The sequence below is a fragment of the Cnephaeus nilssonii genome (genome assembly GCF_951640355.1).
Source record: "Cnephaeus nilssonii genome assembly, chromosome: 15".
Lineage (NCBI taxonomy): Eukaryota > Metazoa > Chordata > Mammalia > Chiroptera > Vespertilionidae > Cnephaeus > Cnephaeus nilssonii.
In genome coordinates this window covers 29,895,500-29,916,515 of record NC_137086.1, presented here as the reverse complement: position 1 = coordinate 29,916,515, position 21,016 = coordinate 29,895,500, and the positions used below count along the sequence as shown (strand labels likewise).

Sequence of the window (21,016 nt, the reverse complement as noted above, 5' to 3'; positions counted from 1 at the left end):
GGGGGGGGGGACTGGACACGTGAGAGGGAGAGCAGCCGAAGAGGCCAGAAAGAGAGGCCTGCCCTGCTCCCTAAGGCACGGGGAGCACCTTTGCACGTGCACAACACACACACACACACACACACACACACACACACACACACGCTCACGCTCACGCGTTTTCACATACATAAGAAAAATGTGTAGGACTATAGTGTTATGAGGACCGGGAGGGCTTGCATATTTTACTCCATATAACGCTATTTTGAATTTTTTGGAACAACCATGTAAACCTTTTGCAAATTAAAAAAGAATTATCACATTTATTTTGTAGTGAGTAGACTGAAATAGGTTTCAAGCTTTTGGAAAATTAAGCTCTCTTTTTGAAAAATAGTTTGTTTCATATTTGTGTATTGTAGGTTAACTTTAAGAAACATGAAAGTAATACTAAAAACTAATTTATTTACAGTACCAACTTTTTAAAAAGTAATTCGTTTAATAACTGCTGAAACTTGGACACAGCTAAGATGTTCTTCAATAGGTGACTGGATAAACTAATTGTACATCCACGCAATGAAATTTTATTCTGTAATAAAAAGAAATGAACCAAACCCATGGAGTGTACAACACAAAGGTGAACCAAAAGGTACACTATGGACTCTGGGTGATGATGATATATCGATGAAAGTTCATCTTGGTTTAAAACAAGAAGTACCACTCTGGTGAGTGATACCGATAATGGGAAGGCTATGTGTGTGTGGGGCAGGGGGTATATGGGAAATCTATGTATCTTCCTCTCAATTGATTATAAACCTGAAACTGCTCTAAAAAAGCAAAATCAGCCCTAGCTCGTTTGGCTCAATGAATATAGCATCGACCTGCGGACTGAAGGGTCCTGGGTTTGATTCTGGTCAAAGGCACATGCCTGGGTTGTGGGCTCGATCCCCAGTAGGGGACGTGCAGGATGCAGTTGATCAATTATTCTCTCTCATTACTGATGTTTCTATCTCTCTCCCTCTCCCTTCATCTCTGAAATCAATAAAAGTATATTTAAAAAATAAAAATAAAAAAGCAAAATCATTCTTTTAAAAAAAGAGAAATGTTAAAAAAAAAAAAAAAGTAAATGTTCCACGTTATACAATAATCATCTATTCAAAACCTGTTTTTTGGAATAAATTCCAAAACAACACACACACACACACACACACACACACACACACAAGCTATCAAGTAACAAAAAGACACAGAGAAATCTAAAAGGCATATTTATTTCTAAGTGAAAGAAGCCCATCTGAAAAGGCTACATACTGTATGATCCCAACTATATGACATTCTGGAAAAGGCAAAACTATGAGATGGTAAAAACATCAGTGGTTGCCAGGAGTTGGAGGGGAGGGAGGGAAGGATGAATAGGCAGAGCACAGGGGATTTTTAGGAGTGGAACTAGTCTGTATAATACTATAATGGTGGCCTCAACTCATTATATATTTGTCAAAACCCACAGAATATACAACACAAACAATGAGCCCTAATGTAAACTATGGTCTTTAATTAATAATTGTATATAAATATTGGCTCATTAGTTGTAATAAATGTATCTCATCAATGCAAGATGTTATAACAGAGGAAACAGTGGGGGAGGGGAGGGCAAGTGTGAGGGATTATATGGGAACTCTGTACTTTCAATTTTTCTGTAAACCTAGAACTGCTCTAAAAAATAAATTCTATTAATTTTTTAAAAAGAAATTACTGCATTATGCATTTATTTTATTAAATATTATTCTTACTAAATTCACATATTTAAATATAAACTTTAAAGCAAAAACCATGCATTTAAGTAATTTTAATAAAAATATGTTCCAAAGGAAAATAAATGACTTAGTATTTGAGGTCTAAAACCTGATGTAAGAACTCCAACTCTACTATAGGTATTTTTCATGTTTCTAGTTTCCCAGTAGAGTAATTTATATTAATTAGGTTACACTAAAATTACTTTCCAAAGTTATAGCTCCTCAATGCATTTTTGTTCTCCTGAAAAATGCCCAAGTCTTCTATATTTCAGTAGAACATCCAATGGAAAACAGACACAAACAGAACATCCAATGAGTACTTTCTTACTAACCCCATCTGTTTGTGTAGGAAGGACCTTACGAATAAGGTATAAAATATTAGTAAAGTGCTTTGGTATTCTCAGGTGAAAAGTCATAAAAAACTAACAACTCTGGTTACATAGAAAGTAATGCCACTAATGGTTTGCTAGAGGAAAGTTATTTTTAAAAAATATTAAATAACTTTGAATCTGACACTACTGAATTGTTCACAAAATCCATTGCTTCATTCCAATCCACTAGTGTAACAGCTGGAAATGGTGAAACAGCTGGGGAGGGGTGGGACTTGGGGGGAGGGAGTCCATGGGGTAAAAAAAAGAGACATCTGTAATACTTTCAACAATAAAGATAAATTTTTTAAAAAGATAAACAATGGCATTTCATAGTTAAAGCAGAATGCTGTTAAAATTTCACATTTCACACAAATGCTAAATATCTGTGGAAGACATAAATACAATTATATTGGTGACTCTATTCTACTTCCAGCTCTTAAGCTGTGAACACATCTTAACTACATGTATATTGTTGACTCTGTATAGAACCACAGAATCTTAGTTGGACAGGATCTTAGAAGTCACCTATGCTAATTCACCATCATCCAATGAGTTACAGCTCTGTAAACCCAAGGGGTTGACTTGTCTGAAATCTACACTAGGGGTCAGCAAACTTTTTCTGTAAAGGGCCAGATAGTAAACATTTTAGGCTTTGTAGCCATCCAGTCTCGGTTGCAACTACCCAACTCCTGGTGGTAACACAAAAGGAACAGCAGACAAAATATGAATGAGTGGGTGTGGCTGTGTAAACCCTCATTTACAAAACTGGCAATGGGCCAGATCTGGCTCAAGGTTGTAGTTTGCCAACCCCTGATACAGACTCCTAGTTACTGATAAAATTCCACCATTAGATACATTAGGTGTCTTTACAAGAACATTCTTTATCAGGTGAAATAAGTGAATTCACTCATGGCCACAACCAAAATGATCACCTCTGGAACAACAGGGAACATCTACCCTTCAGAAGTAAACTATCGTTATTCCCTCAAGTATTCTTTTTTCCAGCCTAAATATCCACAGTGCCGCCGAGCATTCCTTGTATTATGACATATTTTATCATCCTCTTTTATACATACCCGAGTCTGTGAATGATGCTTTGAAGTGCAGAGTACAGATGCATGACATATACTTTGAAAAATATGTAGCAACCAAGAAGTAATTTGACTTTTAGAATGTGGCTCAGTGTCTCCAAATTCAAATGTTTTCAGTTTTGTGGGGGGATTTTTTGGTTGTTTTTGTTGTGGGTTTTTTTGTTTTTTGTTTTTCAAAATTACTATTTAGTCTTCAAGAAAAATATATTTTGTGTAGATTTAGTCAAAGGTTTATGCTCAGTGTCATAACTCTACACATTAATTTAAAATGATTGCCAAGAAACAGAAAATATTTTTTGTTTGATTTTAGAAAAAAATAGGTTTAATAAAACAATAAATTCAAAATGGTTTCTATGCATCAAAAATGTTGGCAGAATCTACCTCTACAATTCAAAACATATAATGCAAATTGCTAAAGAAAGCCATCAGTCATTGTTTCTGAGAAAATAAAACACAGACGGGGAAAAGACACACACACACACACACACACACACACACACACACACACACACCCTGCAGTGCGTTCTTGGATGCTGCTGGCCTCTTAGCAAAAACAAAGCAGGAATGTTATAATCATAGCCAGGCTGCCTCTAAATGTTGATCCCTGTTGAATTCCACATTTCAATAACTTGGGAAGAAATCACACCTGTACTTTTAAAGGCAATTTAACTTTGATTTCTGTGACTTATTGTCATAGCATTCTAAAACATAATAAAAAAATTAAGAAAGGATTTTAGTAACTAGCAGAAAATAAGGCAATATTCATATAGCTTATAAATGCACCATATTTAGTCTGACCTTACAACCTATTTCCATAACTTCTCTTACTGTGGCTTGATTTTTTGAGAATTCAGTACCTTAAACACTGTACTGCACATAGTAGATGCTAGAGGAATAGATTCATTCTTTAAAATCTAAATATTTTTCATTGTAATGGCATTTTATCATGTTTGCTAAAACATGATAAAACGTTTGATTTACATTTTCTGGTGTCGGGTTCCTGCTTGCCTGTCATCACATGAGCTCTCCCTGCAAAAACCCAGCCATGTACATGGCTTCAAACACTGTCCACATACTGATGTCAACCAAGTTCAGGGAACACAGCACAATCCTTACCCCTTCCTGCCTTCTCCTGCCTTGACTGTGGATGCTATGTGCTGCTGCACTTCTCCATTCCTGACCAGGAGGAAAAGGCCAAGAGAACCAGAGGTTGGTCCTCATATCACTGAGCTACTGAGCCAAAGGCCAGTCACCACCTACCCCCAGACTTCTTGTTACTGAGAAAAAAGAACCCTTAACTTGTTTTATCCATTTTAAGTCTGGTTTTCTATTAACTTACAGCTGAAAATATTCCTAGTTGATACAAAACTATAACCTGAAAAAGATATTTCAACAAATCAGAAGGAAAACAGATGGAGGAGGAATCAACAACACAGAAAAACAAAGGACGTTATAGCCAAAGTGGCTGCAGAAGCAAAAAAACAATTGGAACCCACAGAAGACTCAGGCTTTGAAGGGAAAAGGGACTGCAGACAACAAGACCTATTAATTTAACATTTGGAGGTTCCCCAACAAGAAGGCCAACTCTCCATCAGTCACCACTATTCCTCGAGCCAACAAGTCTACAATTACATGTTGGAAAATTTCCTTAAAAGTCTGTTTATTCTTGGCTGTCTGCTCATATTCATGAGTAAGTTGCTGAAAATATGACTGTAAGGAAAGTCTGCAGTATGAAAGAGAGGAGCAAAACAGAAAACAAAGAAAAGGCAAGGAGAGGTAAAAGAAAAGGAAGTTAGAGGAAACAGAAACAATGCAAAAAGCAGAAGATAACTTCAAAAAGAAACGCACACACAGTATCCTCAGAGAGATATGGAAAAAAACAAGATGCTATAAAGTAGAAAAATTAAAATATAGCAATAGAAAGAAAAAAATTAATAGGGGAGAATGGAAGACAAAGTTAGGGCTGTTTCCCAGATAATAGTTTGGAAACTAGTGAGAAAAGTTGAAAATTAGAGGATCAGATCCATATAGAAGTTTCAAAAGAGGAGACCCAAGAAGAGAGAGGGAAAGAAAATTGTCAAAAAAAAAAAAAAAAAAAAAAGGACAACTCTCTTCTTCCAAGAGCCCCACAGCATTTAAAGTGAAATTAAAACATGGACAGCGGATTGTGGAAATGCAGAAATAGGGATAAAATGAACATCTTAAAAAACTTTCAGAAAGGAATAAACAGGCGTAACTCTCACTCCTTTGTGTGGGAATGATATCAAATCTCTCAATAGCAACACAAGAAGTTATGGAGCTATGCCTTTAAAATTCTGAATGGGAGATTATTTTTGGCATAGATTTTTATAACAAACAATCAAATATGAGGGCAAATAAAGGTAGGCAATAAGACAAAATTTTTTTGTTCTCTCATGCACTTTTCCTTGGGAAGTTTATAGAGAATTATGTTTCAATAAAACAAGGGATTAAATCAAGAAAGATGAAAACGTATGATTGAGAAGACAGGAACCCACTCCTGGTGTGGAACAGGCTTAAACCAAGACTATGAGGAAGACAAGCTGCCAGAGAAAGGGTCACTGATATGGGATGCACTTGGACATTTGGAGATAGATCTGCTGTGGGGTTTAGAAAAATATATTTAATAGGTTCATAGTGCTTCTGTTAGAAAAACATAGGAAAATATTAAACAACCTGAAATTGACATTTTATAGGTAAGAATGTTGTCAAATATTGGTAGTTTCATTTTATTCAAGCTAACTTACAGATGAATAATATGATACAGAAAATTTGCTTTAAATAATCAAACAATAACAACAACAAAGTTGGGGGAATATGGGAAACAAGAAAGTCAGAAATTAAATATTACTGAAACTAGGTAATAGACACCTGGGGTCCATTGTCCTGTTCTCCCTAGTCATGTATATATTTGAACATCCCATAATAAAAAGCTGTAAGAGAGAGTCACGACAACACCAAAATATGAAAAGTTTTCATTATCTTTCAGGAAGAATTTCCACTTGGCAATGCTCAGGTGAAGTCCACTGACAGACCCAATGGACACGGGGTTGGGGTGGGGATGGGGGTGGGGGTGGGGATGGGGGTGGGGGAGTCTGGGAAAGACCCCATCCACACTGGACCCTCAGTCACAGTGGAGCAAGAGACATCAGGGATGTTCCACACCCGCCCCTCCAGCCCTTCCTTCCTGAGCGGACTCCACCGATTCCAGAACCAGTGCAATGAAACAGTGCCCGAGAGCGGTGACAGATGGTTAGACCCAAAATCCACTAAGGCAACCATTTCTCACTGCCCAACCATTTACTCCCAGTTCATTTCTCTTCTTGTCCAAACAAAATTCCAAAATTCATCATGAGAGTCACACCCTTGTAAATACCCTCAAGTCCCTGCTCTCTCACCTCTGCTCTTTGCAGTTGGCAATACCAGCCCTGGATGAACCCCGACCTCATGCCTTCTCGGCATCTGTATTGTGAGAACTAAACATTACCAGAGAAAACAAACCTAAACCAACGGACAGACCTAATGTTATATTTATTATTGCAAATTGTAAACGGCAATTTTATTATTGTTGCCATCCTAAATGTAGCTAAGTTACTTTAAAGAAGCAACATGTAAAACTGACAGCCAACTTTAAGACAACACAATGAGAGATAGAACACTAAATGGTATATCCATAGAATACTGAAGAAAAAACAAAACCTACCATGTTAGAATTCTATACACAGCAAAGCAGATATTTTTCAAGAATGAAAGTAAAATAAAAACATGTAGAACTAACAAAAACTGAGATTACACATCACCAGCAGGCCCATATTAAATAAAATACTTTAAGAACATATTTTAGCAGAATGAAAATATTCCTACACAGAAGACCAAAGAATTAGAAAGGAAAAAAAAGCAACAAAAATGTCAAATATATGCCAAGTCCCCCGCTTCAAAAAATATTTATTTTAAAAAATATTAATGTCTTGTCAGGTTTAAAATATATAATTAAAATACACAACTGTAGCACCTAAATAAATAGGGAGATAAATGGACTTAAAGGATGCGAGAGCCCTGGCCAGGTGGCTCAGTTGGTTGGAGCACTGTCCAGTATACCAAAAGAGGTTGCACGTTGGATTCCTAATCAAGGCACATACCTAGCTTAGGAAGAAACTCAGCAAGAAGAGCATATGATGACAACTATAAAATCATATTGAAGGGTAAATTTAAAAATCTGAGCAGCCCTAGCTGGTTTGGCTCAGTGGATAGAGCGTCAGCCTGTGGACTGAAGGGGTCCTAGGTTTGATTCCAGTCAAGGGCACATGTCTGAGTTGCGGGCTCGATCCCCATTAGGGGGCGTGCAGGAGGCAGCCGATCAATGATTCTCATCATTGTTTCTACCTCTCTTTCTCCCTCTCCCTTCCTCTCTGAAATCAATAAAAATATATTTTAAAAAGTAAATAAATAAAATAAAAATCTGAGCAAATGAAAAGACATCTATCTTCTTAGATGGGATAATTTAATATCAAGCTTCTTAATATCATAAAAATGTAGAATTAAAAAGCAAGTTAAATTTGAGTTCCTAAAAGAGAAAAGGAACATTAGGTAAATGCTGAGGAAGTATGAATGAACTATGTATGGATAGTAGTTAATACTAATGCATCAATATGGATTAACTGTAACATACATCATACTAATGTAAAATGTTAATAGGGAAAACTGGGTAGAGAATAAATGGAAACTGTTCTATCTTCACCATTTTTCTGTAAATCTAAACTTCTAAAAATAAAGTTTATTTTAAAAAGCATATTTATAAGACAATCAGGTAAGTTTTCAATAACACAAATGTAATTCCAATTAAATGGATAAAAATATCTTAAAGTTTAGAGAGAAAATACCCAGTAAAACAAATAAATGAATGAAAAAGAAAGAAGATATACTAGAAAGCCACTTTAATTAAATCAATATGGAACATTACTCTAGGCATATAATCAGTAGAACAGAGAATCCAGAAATAAAACCCAGTTGATATGAGATTTTAATATATATGACAAAAACGTATTTCAATTCAATGAGAAAGAGTGATTATTTAATAAACGGTGCTGGCACAACTGGCTATCCATCTGGTAGAATATAGTCAGTCCCCAATCTCATAAAATAAAAACAAATTCCAGATGGAGTAAATAAGCAATGTAATAAATAAAGCATCAAAAAGTTAGAAGGAAACCTAGGAAACAACTTCTACAGTCTGTTTGTTAACCAGAAAGAAAAGAGAGCCATATCTGAGTTTATAAAAGTTAAAAATGCAAATAATAGTAAAAAGTCATATATTACTCTATCCCCAATCAGATAAAAGAAAAATTGCTGACAGGATAAAGAGAAAAATAATGTAATTTGTTTAGAACTGTTTTGAAAGCAGTCTAACAAATATTTTTAAATTAATAGCACACAGACACTTCAACCAACAAATCACACTCCTGGGAATCTATCCCATAAAAATAAAATCACCAAGAAAATGTTTATTATAGTATTGCTCTTATGGCCAAAACAAAAACAAAAAAACACGAGGAAACAAGATGAGTTCCCAACAATAAGGTAATAAATAACGGTACATTTATACTGTAGAATAATAAGCAGCTATTAAAAAGAATACATTAGAGCTATACATTTGACTTGGATAAATTTTTCTGGGTGTATTTTTTTAAAATATATTTTATTGATTTTTTACAGAGAGGAATAGAGAGTTAGAAACATCGATGAGAGAGAAACATCGATCAGCTGCCTCTTGCACACCTCCCACTGGGGATGTGCCCGCAACCAAGGTACATGCCCTTGACCATAATCGAACCTGGGACTCTTCAGTCCGCAGGCCGACGCTCTATCCACTGAGCCAAACCGGTTTCGGCTCTGGGTGTATTTTTTAATGATAAAAGTGAGATATAGAGAAGTGCATATACAATAATCCCATTTTTAAAAAACAAACATTGATCACAACCCAAAAGTATGTGCCGCCCAATGTGTGTGTGTGTGTGTGTGTGTGTGTGTGTGTGTGTGTGTATGCGACGCGTGTGCATGAAAGGTGAACATGGAGCAAATACAGAAGGAAATGCACCAGGTTGCTAGCACAGATTACTGGTAGTGTGAGGGGGGAGGGGCAAGGGTGGGAAGAAAAAATGAGCAGAATGTGTAATACCATTGCACTGATATTAATCAGAAACCTGCTACAACATGGATTAGGATATAACATAATTGGCATGAGTGTCCCTCCTCCACAGAGTCCCCATCCTCAATCTCCCTCCTAGTCATCTGGCATTTCCTTGTGCAGTGAACTATTAGTCCTATACAATATTAAATCCTATAAGTCTTACAATCTTTGTGCATGTTGTGACAATCCTTCCCAAAAATATTGTTTTCCATTAACATTTAATAAAATTGCATTTTTGTACCCCACTTTTCAAGTTGGGGTGCAGTTTTACACACAAGCACAAATAAGTACCTATAAATAAAGAAATTAGAAAAATAAGGAGTTGGTAGTTATAAATTTACTGATGAATGTCCATCAAACGACAAAACTAATTACAGAAAAATATGCATTAAGTATTCTATTTCAGCAAAAGCAAGCAAAACCCTAATTATAAATGTATGCTTAAATACTTTTTTTGTGCTTAATCCTCACCTGAGGATATTTTTTCCATTGATTTTTAGAGAGAATGGAAGGGAGGGAGGGTGTGGGAGAGAGAGAGAAAGAAATATCAATGTGAGAGAGACACATCGACTGGTTGCCTCCCACACAAGCCCTGATTGGGGCTGGGGATCAAACCTGCAACCCAGGTACATGCCCTTGACCAGGAATCGAACCCGAGACCCTTTGGTGCACGGGCTAACACTCTGACCACGGAGCAACACTGGCCAGGCTTAAATACTTTTAAATGAAAGTGAAAGCTTCGGAAAGTTGGCACAGGTTACCCAAAGGGAAGGAAGCAGAGGGGAAGGGGCAGATTACCAGCTTTGCTTTTATACTCTCTGTATCTTACTATTTCACCTATTACAATAAACAAAAGAGCATTGCTTTTTAAATCTGAAAATATTAAGCAGTGAAAACAAAGATAAATTGCAAACAGTGAAAGAAAATAAATTGGGTATTAATTAGCACCTCCCTCATAAGATCCTTGTAAAATTACATAAGATAATCTATGTAAAGTGTTTAGCATACTGCCTAACATACTGCATATGCTCAATAAATGTTAGCTATTTATTTATTAATTTTTTTCTTTACAAAGACTGCAGACAGCAGTAGAATTTACAAACCTGAAAAGATAAGGCCTTTGAAAATGACAGGGCACTTTTTCCTGTATTTCCGAATTTGGTCTCCTTTGGTGGGCAAGGACTCATATTAGGGTAACCGTAGAGCGCATTAAACATACTTTCACTGATAGTAAAAATAAAATTACAATTAGATTTTTTTTTTTAAGAATTTTTATGTGTTTATTTCAGCCAAACTGATGACATGCTGGGAGCAAGATCTCAAATGCTCCACAATTAGATTTTTAAAAAGATATTTAAACAATAAAGAGGAGATGATCATCTTTTTGCCTTGAAGGCTACTTTAAGAACTTCAAGCCTGGCTGGTGTGCTCAGTGGTTGAATGTTGACCTATGAACCAGGAGGTCATAGTTCGATTTCCAGTCAGGGCACATGCCTAGGAGTGGGTTTGATACACAGTAGGGGGCATGCAGGAGGCAGCTGATCAGTGATTCTCTTTCATCACTGATGTTTCTATCTCTCTCTCCCTCTCTCTTCCTCTCTGAAATCAATAAAATATATTGGTGAGGGGGGGGGGAAGAACTTCAAGCATCTTAACCTTTTGCACTCGGATGTCGAGTGTGACTCGACATGGTTAGCATTAGAATAAAGGAATCGAGAAAAAAGCAAGCAAGTGCAAAGAGTTAAGGCATATGCTTCTATCACAACCACTTCAGATGAGAGATACGTGGACCCTGGATATTTCCCACATGTCAGAGGAGAATTAAAACACAATTCATAGAGATTGGAGAGTGGTGCCAATGATCTGAGAGCCTGTTCACATGGGAAATCCATTCCTAAATGCAGAAATTCCATTCCCAATTCTGAGAATTTCTTTGTTGGTCTGCCTAAAAGAGCATGTTAGTTTAGTTATAATCTGCAAACCGAATTTGGTACATCAATACTATATTCCGATTATCCAAGGAAACATTAAAATAAGTTCATAGATTGCATGAGTGTATTATGTGTCTTGCTACTTACATGGAGTTGACTTTCTCCTCAGGGCCTTGCACTTGACCTGTAACAGTGCCTTTGTTGGTATTCTTCACCCAGCCAACCACTCCTATCTTCTTAGCCTCACCTTCTGTGTACTGGTTTCAGGAGAAAACAAGGGAAAGAAAGTCCATCATCAAAAGTCAGAATTCATAACACTTGATTCTAACATTCAAAAAGCACTAAGCTGATAATTTTTTCCTAAAATTGTACAACTGACAGAATAAATATAATTCTATTTATAAGAAACTTCACTTAAGGGGAATTTTTGTTAAATTCCACTTTCAGTAAAGACAAACATGCTGTGAGAAAATAAACTGATCCTGGGAATTACTTCAAAACACAGTTTTTATGATGTGTTTGGGGATTCATAAAATTCAGTTGCATTCCCTTGCATCAGCTAACACAAAATTACATTGTTAATCTGGGTTTCAAATGATGACCACTCTAAAATTCTCAATCACTAAGGGAAAATATTCAGTTATAAGCAATAGAAAAGTACTGGATTAAAATATTCTGTTGTTTTCTGAATTATAACAAATGTTATAATTCTCTAGGTAAATTTATTTTTCCTATTATTCTTTTTTTAAATATATTTGTATTGATTTTAGAAAGGAAGGGAGAGGGAGATACAGAAACAGCAATGATGAGAGAGAATTATTGACCAGCTGCCTCCTGCACTCCCCCTTCTGGGGATCGAGCTCGAAAATTGGGCCTGTGCCCTTGACCAGAATCGAACCCGGGACCCTTCAGTCCACAGGCTGATGCTCTATCACTGAGCCAAACCAGCTAGGGCTTCCTATTATTCTTAATAGGTTGTGTGTTTTTTTAAGTTCTTTTCTTGGTTCCAAATTCACATGCTACTGGCAAATAAAAACCTAGAAATATTTTTTTAAATTTTGTTTAAATTTATTTTTAGAGAAAGAGAGGAAGGGAGAGGGAGAGAAAGAAATATCGATGTAAGAGCAAAACATCGATGGGCTGCCTCCTGCACTCCCTCTACTAGGGATCGAGTCCGGAACCTGGGCTTGTGCCTTGACCAGGAATCTAATTGCAAACCTTTTGGTGCACTGGATGATGCCCAACCAAGCCATACCAGCCAGGGCAAAACCTAGCAAAATTTTTATTTTGAGTCATTTTAACTACATCATACTAAAATTCTTGTGGATCCATTCTAACTAGAACTTTTTAAAAACACGTTCTTCTGTTTGGAAGCCAGGGTGACCACGATCTCTCTCTACGTTCCAAACAATATGAAGCAACACAAACCGAGATGGTAAGAGCTAGGGTTGATGTAGGAGCTGGTTCTGAAAATAAGTCAAGCTCTCATAGGTAATAACGAAGAAGGAGACAATCTGATCTGTAGAGGATACAACTATCTCAAAATGTGGAGACGTATAGGTGGGACCTGTTAGAGTACTCAGAGGTTAGGAACAGAGACCTAATCTAGTGTCTGCCAGCTCAGATAAGTCAGTGAAAATACAAGTCACATTTAACTTTTAGGAAAAGAGTATGAGAACAAAATCAAGTTTTTAAAGGCAACAAGTAGTTTTAACTTCTAAAAACCTGGGGACCACTACCTTATGCAACATGAGCATGTTTCATTATGCAATTTGAGACACATGCCCTTGGGTAGAGGGTTTCTTCCATCCAGAACAAGTGGAAGATCCCATATTTTGTATTAATATATCTAATCAAAAGGTTTAACTTAACCACCTCAAGAGAGGTATTTTGAAATTCATAGAAAATATTAGCTAAAGGCTAAGAACACTGTAGTGTTTTTAATAGACTACTTTGTAAAGACAGCTCTAATAAAAATCTCAACCAGTAATTTGTATGTGAAGAAATAAAAATACACTTTTATTTGCTGTCAAGGATGGGAAATAAGCAATAGACCAGCACTAAGTAGAAAGCTGCTTTATATTTGTGATTAGAAATAACTGTGGGAGAAAAAAATGTACCCCACACACACCAAAAGCAGATTGTATTGACTTACCATTCTGAAGCAGACACCTGTATAAAAGAAAGATAAAAATAAAGTCAGCTTGTCTACTTTAAAAAAAATCATATATTTCCTAACTTAATTTTCATCTATTTATTCAATAGTAAGTAAATGAAATGAACAAAATTTTTAATGTCTGAATATATTCAAAATGTGTTGTAAAATTTTATTTTCTGGTGAAATAAAAAGATAAAGGGAAGATTACTTTTGGAAAAAAATTAGTAATCTGAATATTTCATTTCATTTTAATATTTCATTCAAAGTATAATAAAATGTCTAACGGTATATTTAGTCTATTTTAAAATGCTAACTAAAATCAAAGGCTTATTACAAGGTCAGTTGATTATATTTAACATTACATTTACCTATCCTCAGCTTTTAGAATTTCTTCTTTAAAGACAAGGACTAAATCCAAGTTAAAATGTAATAAAATGTTCCTGTTTTAATGTTAATTCCACATTCTGGAAAAGGCAAACTACAGGGACAGGAAACATCAGTTGCCAAGGGCTGGGAGGGGAGAGAGGAGAGCAAAGGGGCACCAGGGAACTCTGGGGGATGATGACACCGCTCTGTATATCTCAACTGCGGTGGTTACATGTTTCAAACCCCATGCAACTGTTCACTAAAAAGGGTGAATGTTAGCCCAGCCTGTGTGAGCGCTGCCCAGGTGAATGTTAGCCCAGCCAGTGGGTGAGCGCTGCCCTATGAACCAGGTCACGGTTCGATTCCCAGTCAGGGCACATGCTTGGATTGAGGGCTCGATCCCCAATGTGGGGCATGCAGAAGGCAGCTGATCAATGATTCTCATCATTGATGTTTCTAGCTCTCTCTCCCTCTCCCTTCCTCTCTGAAATCAATAAAATTATTTTTAAAAGAGGTGACTGTTACTGAATTTAAATTATATCTCATTTGAAAAAAATATCAGAAGAAAAAACTTGGGAAATCACAGGGGATTAATCAGGCAAAGATATTGCTTCAATATACAGCAATTGAGCCTGGTTAAGAAAATACAGAAGGATTCAGTGGGTTAGGTAATTTTACGTAATTCTATAAGTGGACTTATAATAAGAGATATCATTTGTTTCCTGATGATAGTGTATTGTAGCACCAAAAGAATGTAAAGAAAAAGAGTAGTAAAGCAATAAAGACAAGATAATCTCACAAATGGAGTTTTTGTAGGGCTATAAAAATATTTTAAATGCTACATATAAAAGGTGGAGGAATTGATCTGAAAAGGAATCTGTTATATAGATGGAAGGAAAGACATTAGCTAGCAGATATAAAATAAAGTGCCAGAAAACTCAAGAAAATTTTCAGACCATCTAGAAGAGAGAGACAAAACAGGAGAGAAAACAGCGTAACGGGGCAAGTGTGCAGTCGTTTACCCTAAGAGTGAGAAGATCCTGGAAGGTCCACGTAGGGTTGAAGGTTTGGTCACCACTGAACTGTGCATATTCCCCTCTGAGTTCCTCAACAGTGATGTGCTGCCTGATGTTAGTTTAGCACAGGCGTCCTCAAACTACGGCCCGGGGCCACATGCGGGTGTTTTTGCCATTTTGTTTTTTTACTTCAAAATAAGATATGTGCAGTGTGCATAGGAATTTGTTCATAGTTTTTTTTAAACTATAGTCCGGCCCTCCAACGGTCTGAGGGACAGTGAACTGGCCCCCTGTTTAAAAAGTTTGAGGACCCCTGGTTTAGCATCATGAAAAGTAAGTGCATGCAACTGAAGTAAAGAGAAATTGGAAACATCTGGTCCAGCTCTTTCCTGCTCCAAGAGTGGCCCATGGACCAGCAGCACCAGCAGCACCTGAGAGTATTTTGCTTTCCTTTTTGTGTGTGTGTGACTTTTCAAAAAATTGAGATATAATTCATATAATATGAAATACCCCCTTTTAAAGTGTTCAACGTATACTAAATATACAGTGATATTTAGTAGATTCACAGAGTTTTGCAACCATCACCAGTAGCTAATTGCAGAACATTCCCATCACCCCAAAAGGAACCCCTCCCCAACACTTCCCTTTAGCATTCATTCCCCATTCCCCACATCCCCCATCCCTCGGGGACGTCAGGGCCAAGGCCCCTGTGATTTCCTTGGCCTTTCCCTCTAGGCTTTGGGAGGGCTGCTGGAGTGCAAATCACAGTCACCCTACAGTCAGGAGTAGGGAGAGTACAAGGGGAAAACCTTGGCTGGGGACGCTCCTGTCAAAGAGCTTTCCTGCCAGCCTCAACCAGTGACCTGCTGGTGTTAGTCCTTCCCACCTCTACCTGTGAGAGAACAGCAGTCCTTCTCCAGGTGGGGACCATACCACTTCCCTGGCTTTTCCTATCACTCCACACCAAACACCCTGCAGTCCAGATCATCTGGCAGCACTGCAACCAGGACTAAACAAGTTGTGCTCCCTCTCCATTTTATAACTTCTTTCTGGAGGAGAAAGCTTCTTTGCCCTCGTGATAGCTCCTTCTTTGAGGAGGAATATCCATCAATGTGCCACCCTTGGCCACGCTCTACCCTCTCTACCCTGTTTCTGATTCCTCCTCTGATGGGTACATTTGGAAGTAGAGCCCTGCGCAGCCCACGTGCTTCCTGTCCCCCCTTCTCCTGGGAGTGAGTTACCCTCAGAGGTCATGCCTCCTGCTCCGCCCACAGGGAGGCCTGCCAGCGCCTGGTGGCTGTGTCTACTTTGGCAGCACAGATTACAACGAGGTGCACTTCCCTCAAGAAACACACCATATCCCCAAACCCTGCTTTATTATTTTTTAAAATATATATTTTTATTGATTGCAGAGAGGAAGGGAGAGGGAGAAAGAGATAGAAACATCGATGATGAGAGGGTCATTGATCGGCTGCCTTCTGCACGCCCCCTACTAGGGATCGAGGCAGAAACCTGGGCATGTGCCCTGACTGGGAATGTAACCTGGACCTCCTGGTTCATAGGTCTATGCTCACCCACTGAGCCACACCAGCCGGGCTCTGCTTTAGTCTTGGTCTTACTTGTCAATCAATAGCTCACACAATGAAGAGAGGTGTTATTTATTCAGCCCCTCAACCACAACCCCTATTTTTAAAGCCTTAGAAGGAATTCGCAGCAAGAGGTGTCAGGACCTCCAGCCCATTAACTTTGTGAAGCAATGAACCACGCGGGAATTAGCATTCAAAGCTCCGTAATCCACTTGGAATTTTCCCAGAATCTTTCTGAGAGTCCTGAGCCCTAGTTTGAAGCACACTGTGCAACAGGAGGAGGTCCACAAAGGAAACAAGAAGCGAACGTGGGGACGGGTTTTCTGCAGCCCATTGGCACCGGCTGGAGCAGAGCGCTCACGGGACGCGGCCTGCGTGGGAGATGTTCCCACGGGCTTTTGTGGTCTCTCTGCTTTGCTTCCACCTCCTCTGCTAAAGAGCAAGGAAGCTGCTCTGACACGGACAGGTTTCTCACAGACACACTGCTCTGGAAACTGGGACAGACATCAGCCCCTTCCGTTATGAAAGACTCGAGCGCGACATTGCTGCTCAGCCGAGGCTCAATCAGCTGCAGCGGCACCTCACTCTGTGGAAAGATGTGTCCGTGAGAAACTGAGGTGAATACTGCAAAGGAGACACTATTTTAAATCTACCAAGAAATACTGGTATTCAAGAAATCATATGATGTCAGCCTTTCATGCAAAATCAAGTTTTCCTATTGTAATGTACCCCTTCATGCTGGGATCTGACTGCATGTGTCAATTTTGAATGCAGACAGTCATAGAGTCACCACCTTACAAAGCAGCCCTTAGTGATTTTAAACACCTGAGTGGTTAGAAAGGCCTTCTTTATATGGAATAAAATTCTGCCTCATTTCAACCTTTCTCCATCCATCCGGGGTCTGTCCCCTGGAGCCACACACCACGGCATCTTTCCAACAGTTAAAGCTGGCCACCACTCTAAGGTTTTTTTCTCCAAGTCAACTATCCCAAGCACTTTAATTTAAGACACTCCTGAAGTCCCCACCACAAGCACAGCCTGTAGGGGGTATGAAAACAAGCCACCAGCTTGACCTTCAAAAGACTGTCCTTATTGTCTAAGGAGAGACACAGACATGAGTCCATAAATAACTGCAGTGGAAAGCAAAATGGGTTAAAGTAAAAATCAAGAAGTAGAACAGAACTATACGTGAAACGCTATAGGAACAAAGATGAGAAAAGGAATTAGAAGCCACCCCTAACACCAAGCTAGCACTGTCAGAAACACACTGGTGCATTTCTAAAGCACGGGGAAACCAACAGACGGCCACAATCCACGTGCACGGGTGCCATTAGCATTCACCTGAGCGCTGGTGGAACATCCAAGACTCCATGCACAGCTTAATCAATTTCCCTCTCAAACTTATGTAACTGCAATGAAACATAAGGAGCTTTGTAAACCATGCCAGTTACAAACGCTCTAAAAACACAGGTGGTCAGCCACTGATCCTCATCTCAAAGCCCCCAACGCAACACAAGTTGGGGAGGGGGAACATGGAGCTCCTCAAAAATGGGGAGATTCAAAAGTAGAGGATGGCCCGCCCCACCCCCCGCTCCCCCCGCACCCCTCTCCTTGGGCTTCCAGACCACCCCCCTCACCCCGCCCGGCCCCGCTCTCCAGCGCATGCGCGTCTCGCCGCCTCCTCCCTGCCCCCCACCCCCCGCCCCAATCGCGGCTGCTGTGTCACGGCCCAGCGGAAGTCCCGGCCCAGGACGGGGAACCCCTCTCTCAGTCCTCCCCCTTGCTCTCCGAACACCTCCCTGGTCTCCCACAGTAGGGGCTCCCCTACCCTGCACTCTCCCGAACACCTCGTAGTCCACGGATTTGAGGGGCCCCCCGGTAGACATGGCGGCGAGCCCGCTGCGGAGGAGCCGGAGCGACAGGAGCGGGGTTCGGGGCGCGGCGACTGCGGCGGCCGCCGGCAGGAGGGGGCACATGGGGCCGCGCGGCGCACCCCGCGCCGGGTCACGCGCAGGACGGCGGCAAATGAGACCGCGGCCCGGGAGCGAGGGCGGCGGGACCCCGGAGCGCAGAGGCCGCTCGCCGGCGCCCGGTGCCGCCCCTCCCGCTGCGGGGACCCGCCCGCCCCCGCGTGGGTAAACACAGGCCGGTGCTGGGCCCGGGCGTCAGTCGCTCGGCGCCCAAACACGAGTGCCCGTGAAAGGAAAGATCTGCTAATTCGGGGACGCAGAGCCTTGGGTTAGTGAGTTTTTATTAAACGTGAGCGTCTGCCAAACCTGTCGGGATTGTGAGCCAGTTCTTAGAGGGTGTCTGCCTCCTCCCCACCGGCTCCCCGGGGTCAAAGGCTCCGGGCTGAATCCAGATTCTACAGGAAATCGGGCGTCTCTGGGGACAGGACGCTTTTTAAAATCTGAGTTCTTGTATGTTAGTGGAAACAAAACTTACCTCCTGTTCACTGTCACAACATGTTTGTAGTTGTGATTATTGTTCAGCAACATCCCAATTGCCTAGGGCCGTGGTCGGCAAACTGCGGCTCGCGAGCCACATGCGGCTCTTTGGCCCCTTGAGTGTGGCTCTTCCACAAAATACCACGGCCTGGGCGAGTCTTGTTTTGAAGAAGTGGCGTTAGAAGAAGTTTAAGTTTAAAAAATTTGTCTCTCAAAGGAAATTTCAATCGTTGTACTGTTGATATTTGGCTCTGTTGACTAATGAGTTTGCCGACCACTGCCCTAGGGGCTTAATCACAAACAGCCTGTAATTATTGGAATCGAGAGTCTAGGTTAAAGCAGTTTATGCTTAGGACATTTTACTTCCTGGCGAGCTAATATGGAGTCTTAATTTAAAGCAACCCATCTCTCCAAAGAATCTGGATACAGCTATTGATCAGCTGCTGCCACGTAGAATTCCAAATCCTTTCACTCGTGAGAATTTGCATTTCTCAACATGTTTGTTGGCTTCCGTACCTTTACATATGTCTCTGCATCTGGCCATAGAGCTAAAATAATCCTCTGCAATCTGATTCGATATTATGTGCCAGTTCTATTAGAGAACACCACAAGTCATCTAAAACTTGTTTAGAATGTGGTTAAATCCTTTTAAAGTAAAATACATTCTGAAAGTTCTAATTTAGGTAATTTTAAGTAATGAGGTTCCTGGTTTATTACAGAGACCTCACCATTTGTCTTCCTCTCATCTCCCTTCCAGTTCATTCTTTCCAATACCGTATCTTCAAAGTCTCTCTAACATTCCAACAAAATCAAAGGCTTCAGCCTTCACTAACCTCTGATTACCTGCTTAACCCCATCCTATAGGTTATAGGTAACCTATAATCAAGACACTTTGAATCATTCTGCTCTGAACACAAACTGACCTTATTTTTAAAAAATATTTACTCTCGGATCTACTTTATGTAGGCTACCTCCTGACACTCCCAAATCTTCCCCTATCCTGTTCCGTGGCCTGTGCAAGTATTTACCAGATTTCACCCTAATTATTTCGTGTCTTTCCCACTAGTACTGTGCCTTCCAAGAAGTAAGATCTCAAACTGGATTGAGGTCCTGTCACTATCACTAATCCTGTCACTGACTGGAAAGGTTGACATTTTCCTTTTCATAATTAATCTTTGACTTCTCCCCACATTTACCCAGAGTACCACTGTCAATTACTATGTAGCTTTATTGTAATTTTAGCAGTGCTATAGCAACAATTGACATTGCTTAGCCAAAAAATGTACTGTGTCTGCCAACAGCAGTACATCAGCAGACAGAAATTTTTATGTACCATTTAAGCATGGAATGCCAACAATATGTGATTTGAATACTTTAGAAATTTTAAGCAACTGTTACTAATATTTAAGCTAATTTTAAATAACAGAAGGAAAATTTTATAACTTTAACACAACCTTTATCATTTTTAGTATTCTCTTCATATATTACATATGCATATATATGTATATGTATATTTATCTTTTGTTTTCATTTCAGAGAGGAAGGGAGAAGCAGAGCGAGATAGAAGATAAAAATATCAATGATGAATGAGAATCGTTGATTGGCTGCCTTCTGCACGCTCCCTAACGGGGATCGAGCCCACAACCTGGGTACGTGCCTGACAGGAATCGAACCGTGACCTCCTGGTTCATAGGTTGACGCTCAACCACTGATCACACCTGCTGGGCTCTTCATATATATTTTTAAATAGTTAAAAGTCATAGTATAAATTTAATTTTTATTCTTTCTTTTTCCATGTTATAGTCTTTCCAATGAATAGTTTAGTAGTTTCATGATATTCTATTTTTACTGAATTTATTGGGGTGACATTGGTTAATAAAATTAAGTTTCAGGCATACAATTATACAATACATCACCTGTATATTGCACTATGTGTTCACCACCCCAAGTCAAGCCTTCATTTATCCCCCCTTTATCCTCTTTTACCTTCCCCCACCCTTCCTTATGGTACTCTAAGTGAATATAATCATAAATTTACCTACCAAGTCCCTATTGTTATACACTCAGGTTATTTCT

General features: G+C 39.5%; 1 protein-coding gene across 12 annotated transcripts in view; it reads right to left on the bottom strand.

Annotated features, from left to right (window-relative positions):
- The window catches only part of ACYP2 (acylphosphatase 2), a 172,334-nt gene that overhangs the window by 79,631 nt on the left and 71,687 nt on the right, over nt 1-21,016 (bottom strand). For 6 of the 12 annotated variants that reach the window (XM_079792301.1, XM_079792297.1, XM_079792298.1 and 3 more), the window contains 2 exons: nt 13,523-13,539; nt 11,515-11,624 (listed from right to left, as the gene is read on the bottom strand). In XM_079792301.1, the coding sequence (XP_079648427.1) occupies nt 11,515-11,624; nt 13,523-13,539 (127 nt within the window). Of the gene's footprint in view, nt 1-11,514; nt 11,625-13,522; nt 13,540-17,834; nt 17,991-18,304; nt 18,596-21,016 lie in introns of those variants that run through there. The other 6 variants (XM_079792300.1, XM_079792306.1, XM_079792295.1 and 3 more) reach the window with 3 other exon arrangements.